The sequence below is a fragment of the Cucumis sativus genome, chromosome 1 (assembly GCF_000004075.3).
Source record: "Cucumis sativus cultivar 9930 chromosome 1, Cucumber_9930_V3, whole genome shotgun sequence".
NCBI lineage: Eukaryota > Viridiplantae > Streptophyta > Magnoliopsida > Cucurbitales > Cucurbitaceae > Cucumis > Cucumis sativus.
In genome coordinates, this window is record NC_026655.2 from 2,048,401 (window position 1) to 2,062,540 (window position 14,140).

Here is a 14,140-nt window from a genome sequence, read left to right on the forward strand (position 1 = left end):
AACTGTCTAATAAACTCTTAAACTCTTAAACTTTCCATTTTGTATCCAAATTTGATCCCTAAATTTTCAATTTTTGGTTACTAGCAGATCCAATATTTTTTAAAAAATTCACAATCCAGAGACCTATTAGACAGACATAGAGCAGAAAACCCAAAAGACAAACAACAAAGAACTTAAGAAACCTATTTAAAAGAAAAACTTAAAAGAAACCAACAAATCATCAAGTAAAGCATAATATGCCGATGAAGGGCGAAGATCGAGCCAAATCACCAAATGGATATAAAATCAAAAGTCTAGAAACAAATCAAGCGTTCCTAAAGTTTATTGACCAAATCAATACAAATTTAAGAATTTCGACAACGAAAGATTAAGGACCAAATATACACAGAACTAAAAGTTTGGAATCAAGAGGGCTACAAAGGACAAAAATGTGAATAGTTGAAGTGATGAGTCCTATACAAAATCAACTCTTAAGTTCCAAGAATATAGGTCTTTTGTACATAGGAACCCTCCCTAAGAGAAGGGGGGGTAATAATGAACATAAGATACTCTTTCTCCACCACAAGTTGAAATGCATAAGCATTAAAGCTGGGTCAAGTGAAGTGATAGAACTTCAAATGGGTTTTAATTGGATCATTATTTAGCCCACCGAACCGAACCCTGTCACCAACACCAAGAATGGGAAAAGACGAGTTCAAAAGGATGAGAAGACAACGATTCGATGTGAAAACACTCCTGCACCTGTCTCCTCTCCTACTATTTGTCTTTCTCGTCATCCTGTAGGTTTAAGGCAAGTTTAATTATGAAATAGGTAGGTGCACGATAAACACACTGAATAATGTAATCAGATTTTGAATTCCACTACCACCAAAGTACAGCAGCCCATAGAAAGTGGATTTGGAGTGTGTTAGCACGTTTTTTTTCTAAATTGCTTATGAATGACTAAAAGATGTTGTTTCTTCCAGCCATATTTGGCCCAATGACTTCATAAGCCGTGTTAAATATATCAACTTCATCAACTTTTAAATGTGAAGTTTGCACATTTACCGTAGGACATCTTTCCCACTTTCTCTCTCTAGTGTTTCCTAACTCCATATTAAATAACACCTCAAACATGGACTTCCTAACTCCAATTTATTAACTCCAGATTTTGGAACTTAATTCAACGTCTCAAACAACACCCTTAAGTTGGGTTTTTTAAAAAAAATAAAAATTAATTGACTTGCAAGAAATTTGGAGTTGTGCAACCAAGAGTCTAAGAATTTAGGAATTATTGAGATAGGTATTCAAAATCTGTCACTGATGAGTGACCTCGAATAATCGAGAATCAAAGAATAAACTAATCAGGTTTGATGGTCTTTCAAGGGGCTTTTGACATATGACTGTCGTTGATTCTTTAAGAATATAACTTTATTTTTTTAATACAGGACTCTTGTTTGTGTTTTATTTGACATCAGCCGACCCCCACAACCAGGAGCGTAGAAGAGGATTTTAAATGGATGAAAGCCAAGTATACCGTCATCTATAATTTCTCTCTTCCTCGTATGAGTTTAAGACAAAATTCAACACCAAGTAAATACGTACACGATAGGTTGATAACAAGAAAAGTAAACTAAACATTTTCAGATTTTGATTTCCAGCACTAGCAAATTACATTGACGCAAACTAAGTCTATAAGGTTGGAATGAACTGAGGTACAGGAATTAGGCAGCTAAAGATTTGGGTATTCATTTATTTTTCTTTTTTCTTTTTATATTTGTAAGTGCCTGGACTAGTTTATGCAAATCTGTACTATTTTCACATAGACAATTAATTGACTCTACCCGAGTTATTCACACAAAATTATGGTCGAAGTCTTAGTAGGGGTTCCTAAGTTCACTTTACCACAAAAACTCGGGAACATAGTCACACAAAATTCATAAGAGACTTCGATGAAAAATCTTGGGATGCCAGGCACAAAAGATTAGTCAAACATGAAAATGGGGACGTAAAGCAAATGATAAATTCTACTTACCGAAGTGTCAACCATTTTGTCAAAATCGTCATCAAAGCCGTCATCTCCATCATCTGAAAAACCAGGAAGAAGATCAGTGGCACCAACCTCAAATGACAAAATGACATTAACAGCAATTATATAAATGGACTGTACATATTCTATGCACATTGTTAATAATTGCGCCAAATAATGTTTGAAACCATGAAAGTGACAAATGATAGCTGCTCCATCAAATCATTTGTTTTCAAGAAAAATAATCAAATTTCTATAGTGTGTTCCTTTCAGATAATGATGTGATCAATTGGTTGTTCTGCCTTATAAAAAGCTTCAGTACGATTTAAAAAGATATATGCCAATTGCCAATACAACATCATCTTGACAACAACAATTTGACATAGTTCATGTGTTATAGTGTTGTCAATATCATTAACAATTATGAATAGCCAAAATCAATAGCGTCAAAAAAACAGATTTTTGTTTAAACTCTAAAGATTTTAAAGATTTTATGGAGGCATGTTTTCGCAGAAATCATTAGTACAGAGCAGACATCAACAAATTGTTGCACCATACCTGGACCTTCATCACTGTCTCCAAGATCCCCGAGAAGAAATACATCCAAGTCTTGGTCACTTGATGAGGAGATTGGAGCAGTTTTCTTCTCCTGAGATGTAGATGTTATTTCAGCTTTAACAGGTTCCATCATTCCAGTTGATGCAGATGTTATTTCAGCTTCAATAGGTTCCATCATTCCATCTTCAACTGGTTTATCTGATTTCAGCATGACGCCCTCCATGTACTTTTTCTCATAACTGAAGAAGTAAGAGAATATAGAACAAGAAAATTTTGATACTTCGTCAATGAAAATAATTAAGAAAATAAAGGGGTGAAGATTAGGACATTGCATGTTCGTTTATCATCAACTTATTCAATACAGAATTCAGTAAAGCAAAGAGGTTGGGGAAAACTAAAATGAGTTGTCTGAAAAATATTTCAGAGATTCAGATAATTTTTCTACAGTAGATCAGTAAAATAGTACATGTAATACAAAGAGAATTCATCCCCCTGGAGGAGGCTAAAAAAACTAGATGGAGAATGAAATATTAAGAATTGGGACTAGTAAAGACGGAAGCTGCTATTCCGATGACCATCTTGTATTCCAATCTAGAAAAGTAACTATTTTCTCAAAATTCTTTAGTCTTCAATCCAATAGAAGTATGGTTTATTACCTTGTTCCTTTGAAACAATCGACAAGCAACACAAATCTAGAAGCCGTAATGATTCTTACAATCAACATTCAAAGTTTAAAGCCAAAGTCAAGGCTCAAACTCAAGACTTAAACTTACGGTGTAATGTGTCTGTTCACCAGTAAAAAGTAAATCCTCCAGAATTTTCTCTCTTTCATAATGCGTGGACATAATTCATATCGTAACTTAGAAATTTCCTGCCACATTAAATTAAAATGAAGGTTAAAAGCATAAACATTGTAACATGGCATGTATGAACATCTCTTGATTTATATACAACACAAAGGAACTTTAAAACCAAGCCTCCTCTACAGTTGGTAGAGAAAGCTACTGTCATCTTCACCGGTGCCAGGTTTATTGGTAATAGTACCTTGACAGTTAAAAGAACAAGACTTGCATGCTTCGCCTGCCACTCAGTTAGATCCTGACTGATATTTGAGACTGTGGGGACATTGGACATTTCTGAATCATCTACACAAAGGGAAACGAACCAGTTTTAGAAATAAGGTCTTGGAGGGAGAGAAAGCGTTTAACATCTGGAAGTTGTAATCCTATGTTCGTAACAACATCTCCCGAGAATGCTTAGTTTTGATCTTCCTCGCTTAGTTTCCAATTGTAAATCTCTTCTGTAATCACCTGTAGGTGCTCGATGTCACCTCTAGTTTCATTTTTTTTTCAATGATAGGTTTCTTCTCTACAAAAAAAAAAAAAGTTCAACTGTGCAAAAGATTTCTATTCTGGTGGATTTGATTTCATGAACAAGAGATATTGATGGGGTTGAAGTAAGCAAAATCTGGACTCTGGAGAAACAATATCAATTCCTGCTCCACACATACTTCCACCAACCAAATTTTTAAATAATCTAGAGGTCAAACCCAACCGCCAACTTATATCAGCTAAAACAAGGATATTATACACTTAATTATTGGATATTGAATGGTTTTTTTACTCTATTCAAATGGAATGGTCAGTTCCCCATTTATCTTCAAATAATTGCAATGGTACTGACCATAAAGCTCCATATTAATCCTGTTAAACACATTTCAACTAATTGCATCGCAAATATTCCAAAACACGCCAAGAATGATATTTTAGAAGTACCAAAAGGAAAGAGTGCGTCAACACAAACTTGATCGTTTTCTTTTATGTTTAAACTGCTGATGTTTAAGATAACCGTTCCAAACTTTCAAACTACCAATCCCGTTTATTGCATCAGATAAATTTTGAGGCGATATTTGATTCTGATATTGTAAAGACTCGGTTTGAATACTTGAATGCATTGAGCTTCAGGATTCTGTTTTTGAGCAATGAATGAATTGGGGTGGTTCGTGCAAATTAAGGTAGTTCTTCAAATTAAATCACCGAATCAGTTAAGTTTAACAAATTCACTTCTAGAGATTAAATGCTTGAAGATCCTGATTCCTACTTCTATGTAACTATTTTCCTCAATCTTTGAAACAACCAATCAAATCAATTACCTTCGAGTGGAAAATCCCGAAATGTACTCATAGTGATGCCTTTAACGAAGTCCCTCAGCTCTTCGTTTATACCAAACCTCTGCAAATTCTCTTCCCGCGTCTCTTCATCTGAAGCATTCTTCTCAAGGACGCCAGACGGCGGAGTCCTCTCAACCAAGTGCTTGATGAGATCGGCTCGCTTAACAGCTTCCGCTTTGATTTGATCAGCTCGTTTGGAGGCCTCAGTAGCGAATTCCTTGGAGCGTTTAGCAGTTTCAGAAACGATATCAGACAATCTAGAGGATCCGATGGTGAGCTCTTGGGAACGCCTCGCAGCTTCAAGAGTTAGCTCCTGCGAGCGCTTCGCAGCTTCCTCTGCGAAACTTCGAGCTTTGTTCCAGAAATCCATAGCTGACCCAAACCTGAACGTTGAATCAACGAAACGCCTTCGTCTCGTCGTCGTCGTCGACGGGATGAGAGAATAGAGGAAAGAGAAAATCCGGTGAGGGAAGGCACACGATTTCAGGCTGCTCTCCGATTTTGGCAATGCTCCACGTATTCATCTTTGATTACGTGGCCAAGATTTTTGGTTTTTTCCGTATATAATATTGTTTTTGGTTTTTTCGGTTAATTTGATAACATTTATTATTGCAATATGTCACCATTGTTATTACCGTTACAAATTAGTAACGATAAAATAAGATACTATATAGTACAAAATAAACAGCCTTGATCGTGATCAAATAAGGCTTTGCAACGTGTTTAAGTGATTATGATCAAAATGCTAAAATCGACATTATAATTTAAAGATAATGATAAAGCTTCACTAACTTGTAGTAATTGAAATACGTTGGACCAAAAAGGCATCATATGTTGACAAGGACGGACAAAACTTCAGGCTATATGAATCTAACGACATGACAACATGCTTTATAATATAGATTTCAATCAACACTAGTGCATACATACTTAGGATTTTGTTTTACGGTTGACATATTATGTACTATATACTTTGTATATGTTGTATAGAATATGATATGTTAAAATGTTGGTTTGATTTTTTTAAAAAAAATAAAAATGGTGTTTGTAAGGTTAATTTTTTTAAAAATCAAATAGTTACTTAAGGAGATTTAAAATTTGACCAACCTTTTAATAAAACAATTTTGTGTATAGAAAAAAAAAACTTTTAATATGTATAGTTTTTAGTATATCATTCTAGGTTTGGATAAGTATAAATGAAAGTATTATTTATATTTTCTAAACTTGATGATGGAGATTTATAAATAAATATAATTAGGGGAGTTAAGAGGTTGATTATGATAAAATTTAAGGCTAAACAATAGAAAAAAGGAAAATTGAAGGGGGAAAGTGTTTTTAGTGTTATCCCATGTGCTGTAGCTTTTGTTTTCAAAAGATATGAAAAGCCAATGTTATTCTCATAGTTATCCATTGGGAGTTTCAAGAACCTTCCACGACAATCCCTCTTCTTCCCTTCTTCCCTTCTTCCTCCTCTTTTCTTCCAATTATTCTCCAATTCCACCCTTTCCCCACTGTTTCCTCTTTAAAAATCTCTTTCCTCTTTGTCTTGTCCCCCCCAAAATTCCATCCTCTGTTAACGATTCTTCCTTTTTCTCTCTGTAACCTTCCATTTTCTCCAACCACATCTCGCCACGCCCTTCTTACACCGCACCCCACTTCACACAACCATATACCTCATCATTCGCATTGACCCAATTGAAAATCTTTCGATTTCAAGTCACCCCTTTTTTTCCCATTCTTGAATCCGTCTTATAATCCCAGAGAAACAGCAAAACTACCCAAAACCCACTTCTGAATTGGATCTTTCTTCTTTGTTTTCCCATCTCATTGATTTGTTTCTCTTTCGATTTTGTCCCTTGAATTGAATTCGTACCAGTTCCCGTACAGCGCTAAGTCTTGTTAATCCAATTCAACGAGCTTTTGTTGAAAGAAATCCAGGATCCTCGGTGTTGGGACTGAAGGAGCACACTCAGTTTTTTCACTCTGTGGTGGAACTTCTTCTGCGATTTAAGGTTTGATTCTTCTATTTTTTTCCTTTTCGATTCAAACTATTTCTGGGTTTTTCGTTTCATCGCGGATTGGGAATGTTTCGTTTTGATTCTATTTCTTTTTGCATATTACCCATTTCACATTGTTGGGATTCTATCTAGTGTGTTCCTTTTGAGTGCTGGTGTAGTGTGAAATGTGAATCTAAGTGGAAGTGAGGCTCAATTTTAGTTCCTATGTGAATTAGGGTTTTTTTTTTTTTTAAGGTTTTGTTCTCTGGTTTTTTAGGAATCATGTTGGTTATGAATGTGATGAGCTCTAAGAGACAAAGGCGTCCAAATGTTAGGCTAGGGGAAATTGGGGACATATCTGCAGCTTGGGCTTGTGGGTTTTCTCATAGCACTAGAGAAAAGTTAGCTCATAAGGAATGGAAACATGAATTAGATCAAACTGTGGAAAATGAAGACAACCCCATTGTTTTTGGAGAATTGGAGCCATCATCTCCCAAGCTTACAGTCTCTGAACTGGGTGTCTCACCACAAATTTCAACAGAGTTGCAGCTTCATGAAGAGAACAAAAATAACCCCAATTCTTCAGATTTGCCTTTGGAATGTCCGATTTCAACTGAGTTAATTGATGTGACCAAACCTAGACTGAAGTTTAGTGATGTGACTAGGAAATGTAGAGATAAGAAGCGTCGGGGACGTAGTAAAAATGTTGGCTATGCCATTCTTCCTGGTAGTTGGAGTTCAAAACATAGCTCGGATGGCTACTCAATGGATGAGAAAGAATGTGAAGGGACAGGTAATTCTGCTAATGGTTTTGGTGATTCCTCTGATCATCAGACACCAACCACTAGTAAAGAGGAATGCGGCATTGATCAACCAACGCGTCAAGAGCGTGAGTTAAACAACGCTGCACGATTCACTAGTGAGAAGGCTCGGCATAAATCTGGTAACATGCTGGTTAAGATGAGATTAGAAGACGATGGTACTAATGTTGTTAGTAGATGGTTGGAGGGGGTTGGATTTGGCAAGTATGCTGGTGTGTTTGAGATGCATGAGGTGGATGAGGAAGCTTTGCCATTGCTGACCATTGAAGATCTTAAAGAGATCGGTGTATTCTCTGTCGGGACTCGGAGGAAGTTGTATAATGCAATCCGACAGTTAAGAGAAGGAGGAGAGGAGGAAGAAGAAGAAGAAGCAGCTGTCTGAAAGGTTAGAAAGCGAAATGCGCAGAGAATCATCAGCGCCCGTTTACAATTTTATCTTTTTGCTTGTGCAGGATGTGGCCATGGATGTACATATACCTCTAACATGTTTTGTGTTGGTTACATGTCTGAAAACACCAGAACTTCCTTTTTGGCAGTAAATTTGGTGACTTCGTTTTGAAGACAAAATGTGTTTTAAGAACCATGAGATGAAGATGAGATACTTGTGTTCTTCATTTGGTTGGTGTTACTACTTACTGCTATTGAGTTAAAACTAGCAATGTTCCTGTATGCTGAGTATCATTCTTTTTCAGTTTGAACACTAAAACCAATTTGGGCTTGAAACCAACTACTTGAAATGGAAGGGAAAAAAAATGGATTTTCTACTAAAATTTATGCGTAAGAAAGCCTTATATCTTCATGTGAACTTGCAACTTTCCTCTGCTTGCTCATGTCGAAGTTTGGGTGAACATTTGATTTTTTCAAATTGAGTACTTGTTTGAAGTTTTGGTCGATATTGATTTCTTTGGAACTGAGTACTTGTTTGAAATGATGGTTTAAATCATTCACCATTTATTAGAACATATATCATCAACCCTCATTGATTTTTTAAATGATAATCTCAATAGAATTTTAACTATATTTTAGTTAAACTATTTGCAAACAATATGACCATCTATCTTTTTACCTTCAACTTTCAAATCTTCAAAAACTTCAAATCTATACAAACACACGTTTGTTTGAGTGGGTGAATCCCACATCGAAAAAGTTCAAAAAAATAAGCGCGGGAGTGGGAGTATAAAATAGAAGATAGTAAGAACTATGAAACATACTTACCTGGACGGGGTGAATGGGTGATCATTGAGGCCTATGTCCTAAGTTGGTGACCTCCATTGCACTTTGGAGGCTTGCCCACTTAAGGTCTGCCCGCGTGGCAGAGCCTACGTCGTTATTTGTTCCTGTGGGGGGCCTGCGTTCGCGCGGCCCCTCTCTAATTGCGATTATTAATTATTGGCCCATGAACTCATTTGGGCCTTAGATAGGCCCAATAATATAAAAACGTACATTCAAAATAAGTTAAGCGTAGCCTTTCTTTTCAACGCATAATTGAAGTCTTACCCAATTTGTTGTATATTTATTCGAAAAATATAAGCATTCAATTGAATAATAAGGAAACATTTGTTTTAGGTAAAGGGAGAAGTGAGATTGAGAGAGGTGAGGAAGACTTTAATAAATGGAAAGAGACCCATAAAAAAAAGAAAATAAAAGAAATGTAATTAATTAATTAATTAAGAAAATAGAAGAAAGGGGAAAGGGAATGGATAAAATTTGGTTTAATATCTAAAACAGAAAAAGAAAATATCTAAAATGATACATATATATATATATGTGTGTGTGTATATATAATTAATTGATTTGGATTCAAAGATGGGAATTGGGTGGGAAATGCTTGGGGTTTGCATGTGCATAATGCACTCATTTTATTCAATGCTAAGCCGACCTGACGGTGACCTTTTCTATTCCCTTCAAATTACGTTTTTACCCCCCTCTATTCTACACTTACCTTCTTTGTTCAAATTTGTAAACAAAAGGTACAATCTAATTGATCTAATTGACGAGTAGAAGGTCATCAATCTTATTGTGTTTGAAGAAAACTTACGTCACTGTTGTGGGTTGGATTATGGTTATAATTGTGTTGAGTTGTTATTCATTTACGAAAAAATATAAGAATTTTTACACATTTATTCCTATTGTTACTATATTTATGGTTTATATTATGATTATGGAAAAACTAGGGGTGAGCACCGGTAAGTTGGAATTGATTTTTAGACCAAACTGCCATTGAAATGGACGATGGATGATTTAATTAGTAAACACTTAAATTGATCTCAACCATAAATGAGTACATATTAATTAATGGTTGATCGATCTAAATCTTTGACATTTGATTAAATGTTGTTGGTTTCAATTTTTTTCAAATCGACATTGACCAAATTCATCATTTTCTCTTACCGTTTATATTTGGTTGGATCAATCTTAATTGGTCTATTCGATTATTTAATCTATCATGCATGCTGTCAAAGTTGTGGTTCATATACTTTGTTTAGACCTTCACCATAATTTTACTTATTACAAAAAGTAAGCTTTTGATTAATAATTAATATAATGTATTTTGTGTATTTGTTGATTTTGCATAAAGAAAAAAAAAAAAATATTTATAAGTTCGGTTATTTGGGTTCCCGGAGACAAATGAGTTAGCCATAATTGCGATTCCAACTCATTCCATTGTGTCCATTACCAAATAATTCTTCTCTACATTTCTATGCCATTTCTCCTTTTTTTTCTTTTTTCTTTTTAATTTTTATTTCTTTAAAACTAATTTTAAATATAAGTATTTTCGATTAAATTTAATTTAAGAACATATCGTATTTTATGATTTCACAAAATCAAGTATTCAAATATATGATTTGAGTTTGATGAAAGTAAAATATAGCCACTAAAATAATGAAATCTAAATTTATTATTTTGAGATCAAATAACTAAAATAATTTTTTTACAAATATAACCAAAATATTTATAGTTCATCTACCGAAATAAAAAATCCATAAAATTGACTTTTTTTTTAAAATAATTCAAGTTTGTTATCTTTTTCCATCATTTTCTTATGCAGTTTTTTCCCTTTTTATCGTCTTTTTTTCTTCCTTCTTTGCAAATTTTCTTTTAAACTATTATTTTGTTGTTCAAGATTCTGTACAAAATATAAAAGATCTTGAAAAAACCAAACTATGTTTAGATTTTGAACATTTGTGTAAATTATATACAAAAAATTCTTTTAAAAAAGTCGTTTAGATTTAGAAATTTAAATGATGAAATCTAAACGATATTACATCAAAACAGCCACCTAGAAAAAAAAAGAAGCAAAATCTAAAAAAAAAAACACCCAAATTTAAACGTACAAGACAACGTATCAAATATATTATACACGCGAATGCCAAATTGATCGAGTGTTGACCGACACATTTTTTATATTTTTCATGGTGGGTTGTGGGTTTTTTCTTTCGTTTTTAAAATTGTTTTAAATATTTTGTTATATTTTTTTTTAAAAAAACCCCAATTTCAATTATTATCTCTAAAAAACATAAAGTGATAATTTATTTTGCTATCCCAATTTTATTTAATTATTAAATTGGATACAAATCCCAAATCTCAACTTAATACAATTAAACACACAAAATTTTTAAAAAAATCTATATATGAAATTAACAATTATTTTTATTTTTATTTTTTTTTAAAAAAACCCTCTATGATTTTGCAAAATGATTGAGGAAAATGAAGACAAAAAAAAAGTGGGTTTTAGTTAAATAGAATTATTGATATATAACAAATAGATAGTAAAAGAGAAAAAGAAAAAAGAAAAAAGAAAAAAAAAAAGAGATGGGGTTCTCATTAAGTGGCTTTCATTTCTTTCATTTCTCTTTGGGACCAAATTTGTTTCCCTATTAACAATTAGACAAAGACATATACATACACACAATTTTATGTGCATTATTATTATTATTATTATTATTCATACCCCCATCTTACTCTTTTGTCCATTTCTCTATGTTCACTTCCCACAAAATACACTTTTAAACCCTTTCCATTACCACTAATTACCATCTTTTTTTTACTGTCTTCAAATTTGTTTTGTAAATGAAAATATCAAAGGTCGTACGTATTTTTGAATTAAAATTATAATTGTACATCGACACATAACAACGTGTAATATAAACTAATTAATGCGAGTATAAAACTAGTTTTGTAAATGATGTTATAAACGATGTGATAGTGATTGAGACATTTTTGGATTCAAATGAACTACATATAGCAACGACAATTCTTAATTCTTTTATATATATATATATATATGTGTGTGAGTTTTTAAAACAATTTTGAAATTCAATATTATTTGAAATGAAGCACTTAAACACAATGTTCAATATCGTTAGAAGGTTGTTAGAAGAGTATACCATATTGAATATATTGGCTTAATTTTTCAAAATATAGAGCATGAATTGACGAGTATAATAGACTGAAAAATTGAGTCGACCGTTCCAAAACGATCAGAGATAACGAAAGGTTTGGTTTTTATCGGTCAATTTGTAATTCTTTATGGTTAAAATTGGTCCGGACATTTACTAAAATACTATAGTCGATTCGGTTTTTTTGAAAAAAGTCGGACGAAAAGAATAGGTTTGGATGTATAGGAAATCCTAACTTCTGATTTAAGTACTTTTTAAAAATATTTTTCCCTTTGTTTCCTTTCTCACGAATGTGATTTTTTGGTACTTTAGTATTTGTACTATTTGTACAATTTTCCCTCTTATTTAATTCCACTTTTTTTTCCGACACAAATTCTCATTTTGTATTATTCATTTCGTTCAATTATTTCTTTTCTTCACTTTATAATGTTTTTTGTTCCCATTTCTTTAATTTCCAAATATATTTTAGTTTTATTTAAAAAATTTAAATAAAATTAGTCGAAGATAACTTAAACAACTTAAGAAATTTCAAATATTTACTTTCACATATGTTATTGAATTTAGTAAAAACAAAGATCGTCAAAATAAGAATATCAACTAACATCAAAGTTAATTTTGATGATATATATCAAAATTTAATATATTTTTCAATTGACATAATAAATTTATTAACTTTTCTATTTCTTGCCCGAGTCTAACTAAGCTTTACTAATATGAGAAAATTAATATATCATTTGACAGTAATGTATATCAAATTATGAATGTGATTAGTAATCACTAATATGTTAGGTGGGATGTTTAATTAATTACTATAATTATATATTTTGTTATGTCTAATGTTGGAATTAATTAGTTGTGAGTTTGAAAAAGAAATCTAGATTTTTTTTTTCTTTTTGATTGTGATTTAATTAATGAATGAGAATTAAGGTAAATTATTAATTAATTTTGTTGTGAGGAAATAAGGGGACCAAGAAATTTGTGCAGTGGAGGATGAAGTTTATGAATTTAATTTATGTGTACTAATTACCATATAAAGCACAACTAATTGGATGCATTTTTGGAATTAACTTAACTTAAATGTTGGGTTAATTACTTCTACACAAAAAAAAAAAAAAAGTCTTCAATTATGAGTCAATGGGCAATTAATATGAAACCAAACAAGTTGTATCCATTAATTAATGCTTTGCCTTTTACTATTTTGGTGAATAGTGTATTATTTCATTTACCTTCTATCTTTTCAATGTCAAACTAACCAAAACCACGAAACATTGCAAACTATATGTATCACGATAGATCTAAATAATAGTCGATTGATCTATCACGGTCTACTACTGATAGATTATGATGTTTTGCTGTATTTATAAATATTTTTATTATTTAATTAAAGCTAAATTTTGAATTTTTGTTGATATTGATCTCTTTAATGAAAATTAGGGTTATGATGTATGACTTTGACGATCGAGAAAAAAAACACCTAAACGATTAGCGTGTGTGAAATAAGACTTTTTATGTTTGAAATGATTGATTATTATTTATTTACTTAATAATTATGACTTTAGTTGATATTAATTCATTTGGTATTTAATTTCAATCCATTTCCAATGTTTTATATACATAAATTAAAGATGATTATATTGAATAATGTTATATATATTTAAGGTTTATTACCAAATTAAATTATGTCATGACATGATTATTCCACATTCCTAAAGTTCTCCTAGAAAAAAAAAATGCTAATTAGTAATTTTCAAGTTCATGTCTCTATAGTGTTTTCACATCAATTAATTACTTAACAAAACAACCAACTTATTTAATCAACAAAATTAAAATAAAATGTCACCGAATTGATATCAACTTTGAGCTTTAAAATAAACATTAATAATTAAAAAAAATTAAGATTTATTATATATGAATCTCATAAAATTAAAATTACTCTAAATCAAGAAACTTGTCCTAAGTTTGAAGACAATAACTCATAAAATCTATGACACCACACATTTGGCTCTTGACAAACAAGAACAAGAGCGAGCGTCTATAGCTCACCAAAAAATCAAATATACAAATCATATTCAATTTTTCTTCCAACTACAAACAATGATTTGCAAACATACCAATTAATACAAAACTTGTTTAATTAGTTTCAACAGTTCTCGATCCAACATTCTTTCACACTTCACAATTTTATT

General features: G+C 32.1%; 2 protein-coding genes and 1 non-coding gene across 3 annotated transcripts; 2 read left to right on the plus strand and 1 right to left on the minus strand.

The window, feature by feature from the left end:
* Window positions 1-256: 256 nt before the first annotated feature.
* LOC101212458 lies at window positions 257-5,231 on the minus strand. Its single transcript, XM_004138166.3, has 6 exons — window positions 4,719-5,231; window positions 3,611-3,711; window positions 3,340-3,437; window positions 2,567-2,805; window positions 2,015-2,067; window positions 257-777 (listed from the first exon to the last, which is right to left on the minus strand). The coding sequence occupies exons 1-6, from the start codon at window positions 5,104-5,106 to the stop codon at window positions 757-759; spliced, it is 900 nt and encodes a 299-aa protein (XP_004138214.1). The 5' UTR covers window positions 5,107-5,231; the 3' UTR covers window positions 257-756.
* Window positions 5,232-6,135: 904 nt separating this feature from the next.
* On the plus strand, window positions 6,136-8,277 carry LOC101220579. Its single transcript, XM_004138281.3, has 2 exons — window positions 6,136-6,748; window positions 7,011-8,277. Exon 2 carries the CDS (start codon window positions 7,016-7,018, stop codon window positions 7,934-7,936), a length of 921 nt encoding a protein of 306 aa, XP_004138329.1. The 5' UTR covers window positions 6,136-6,748; window positions 7,011-7,015; the 3' UTR covers window positions 7,937-8,277.
* A 484-nt stretch (window positions 8,278-8,761) lies between these two features.
* Window positions 8,762-8,923, plus strand: LOC116401830. The gene has a single exon (XR_004214235.1). It is a non-coding gene; the product is annotated as a U1 spliceosomal RNA (small nuclear RNA).
* The last annotated feature ends 5,217 nt before the right edge of the window (window positions 8,924-14,140 follow it).

Bases quoted from the DNA above. Each gene is read 5' to 3' on its own strand.
- LOC101212458 (XM_004138166.3), bottom strand. From the start codon at position 5,106: ATGGATTTCTGGAACAAAGCTCGAAGTTTCGCAGAGGAAGCTGCGAAG. The intron at 3,438-3,610 runs GTACTATTACCA...TTAATGTGGCAG, and splicing joins TTGTTCTTTTAACTGTCAAG to GAAATTTCTAAGTTACGATA. The intron at 2,068-2,566 runs GTATGGTGCAAC...CTGGTTTTTCAG, and splicing joins AGACAGTGATGAAGGTCCAG to ATGATGGAGATGACGGCTTT.
- LOC101220579 (XM_004138281.3), top strand. From the start codon at position 7,016: ATGTTGGTTATGAATGTGATGAGCTCTAAGAGACAAAGGCGTCCAAAT.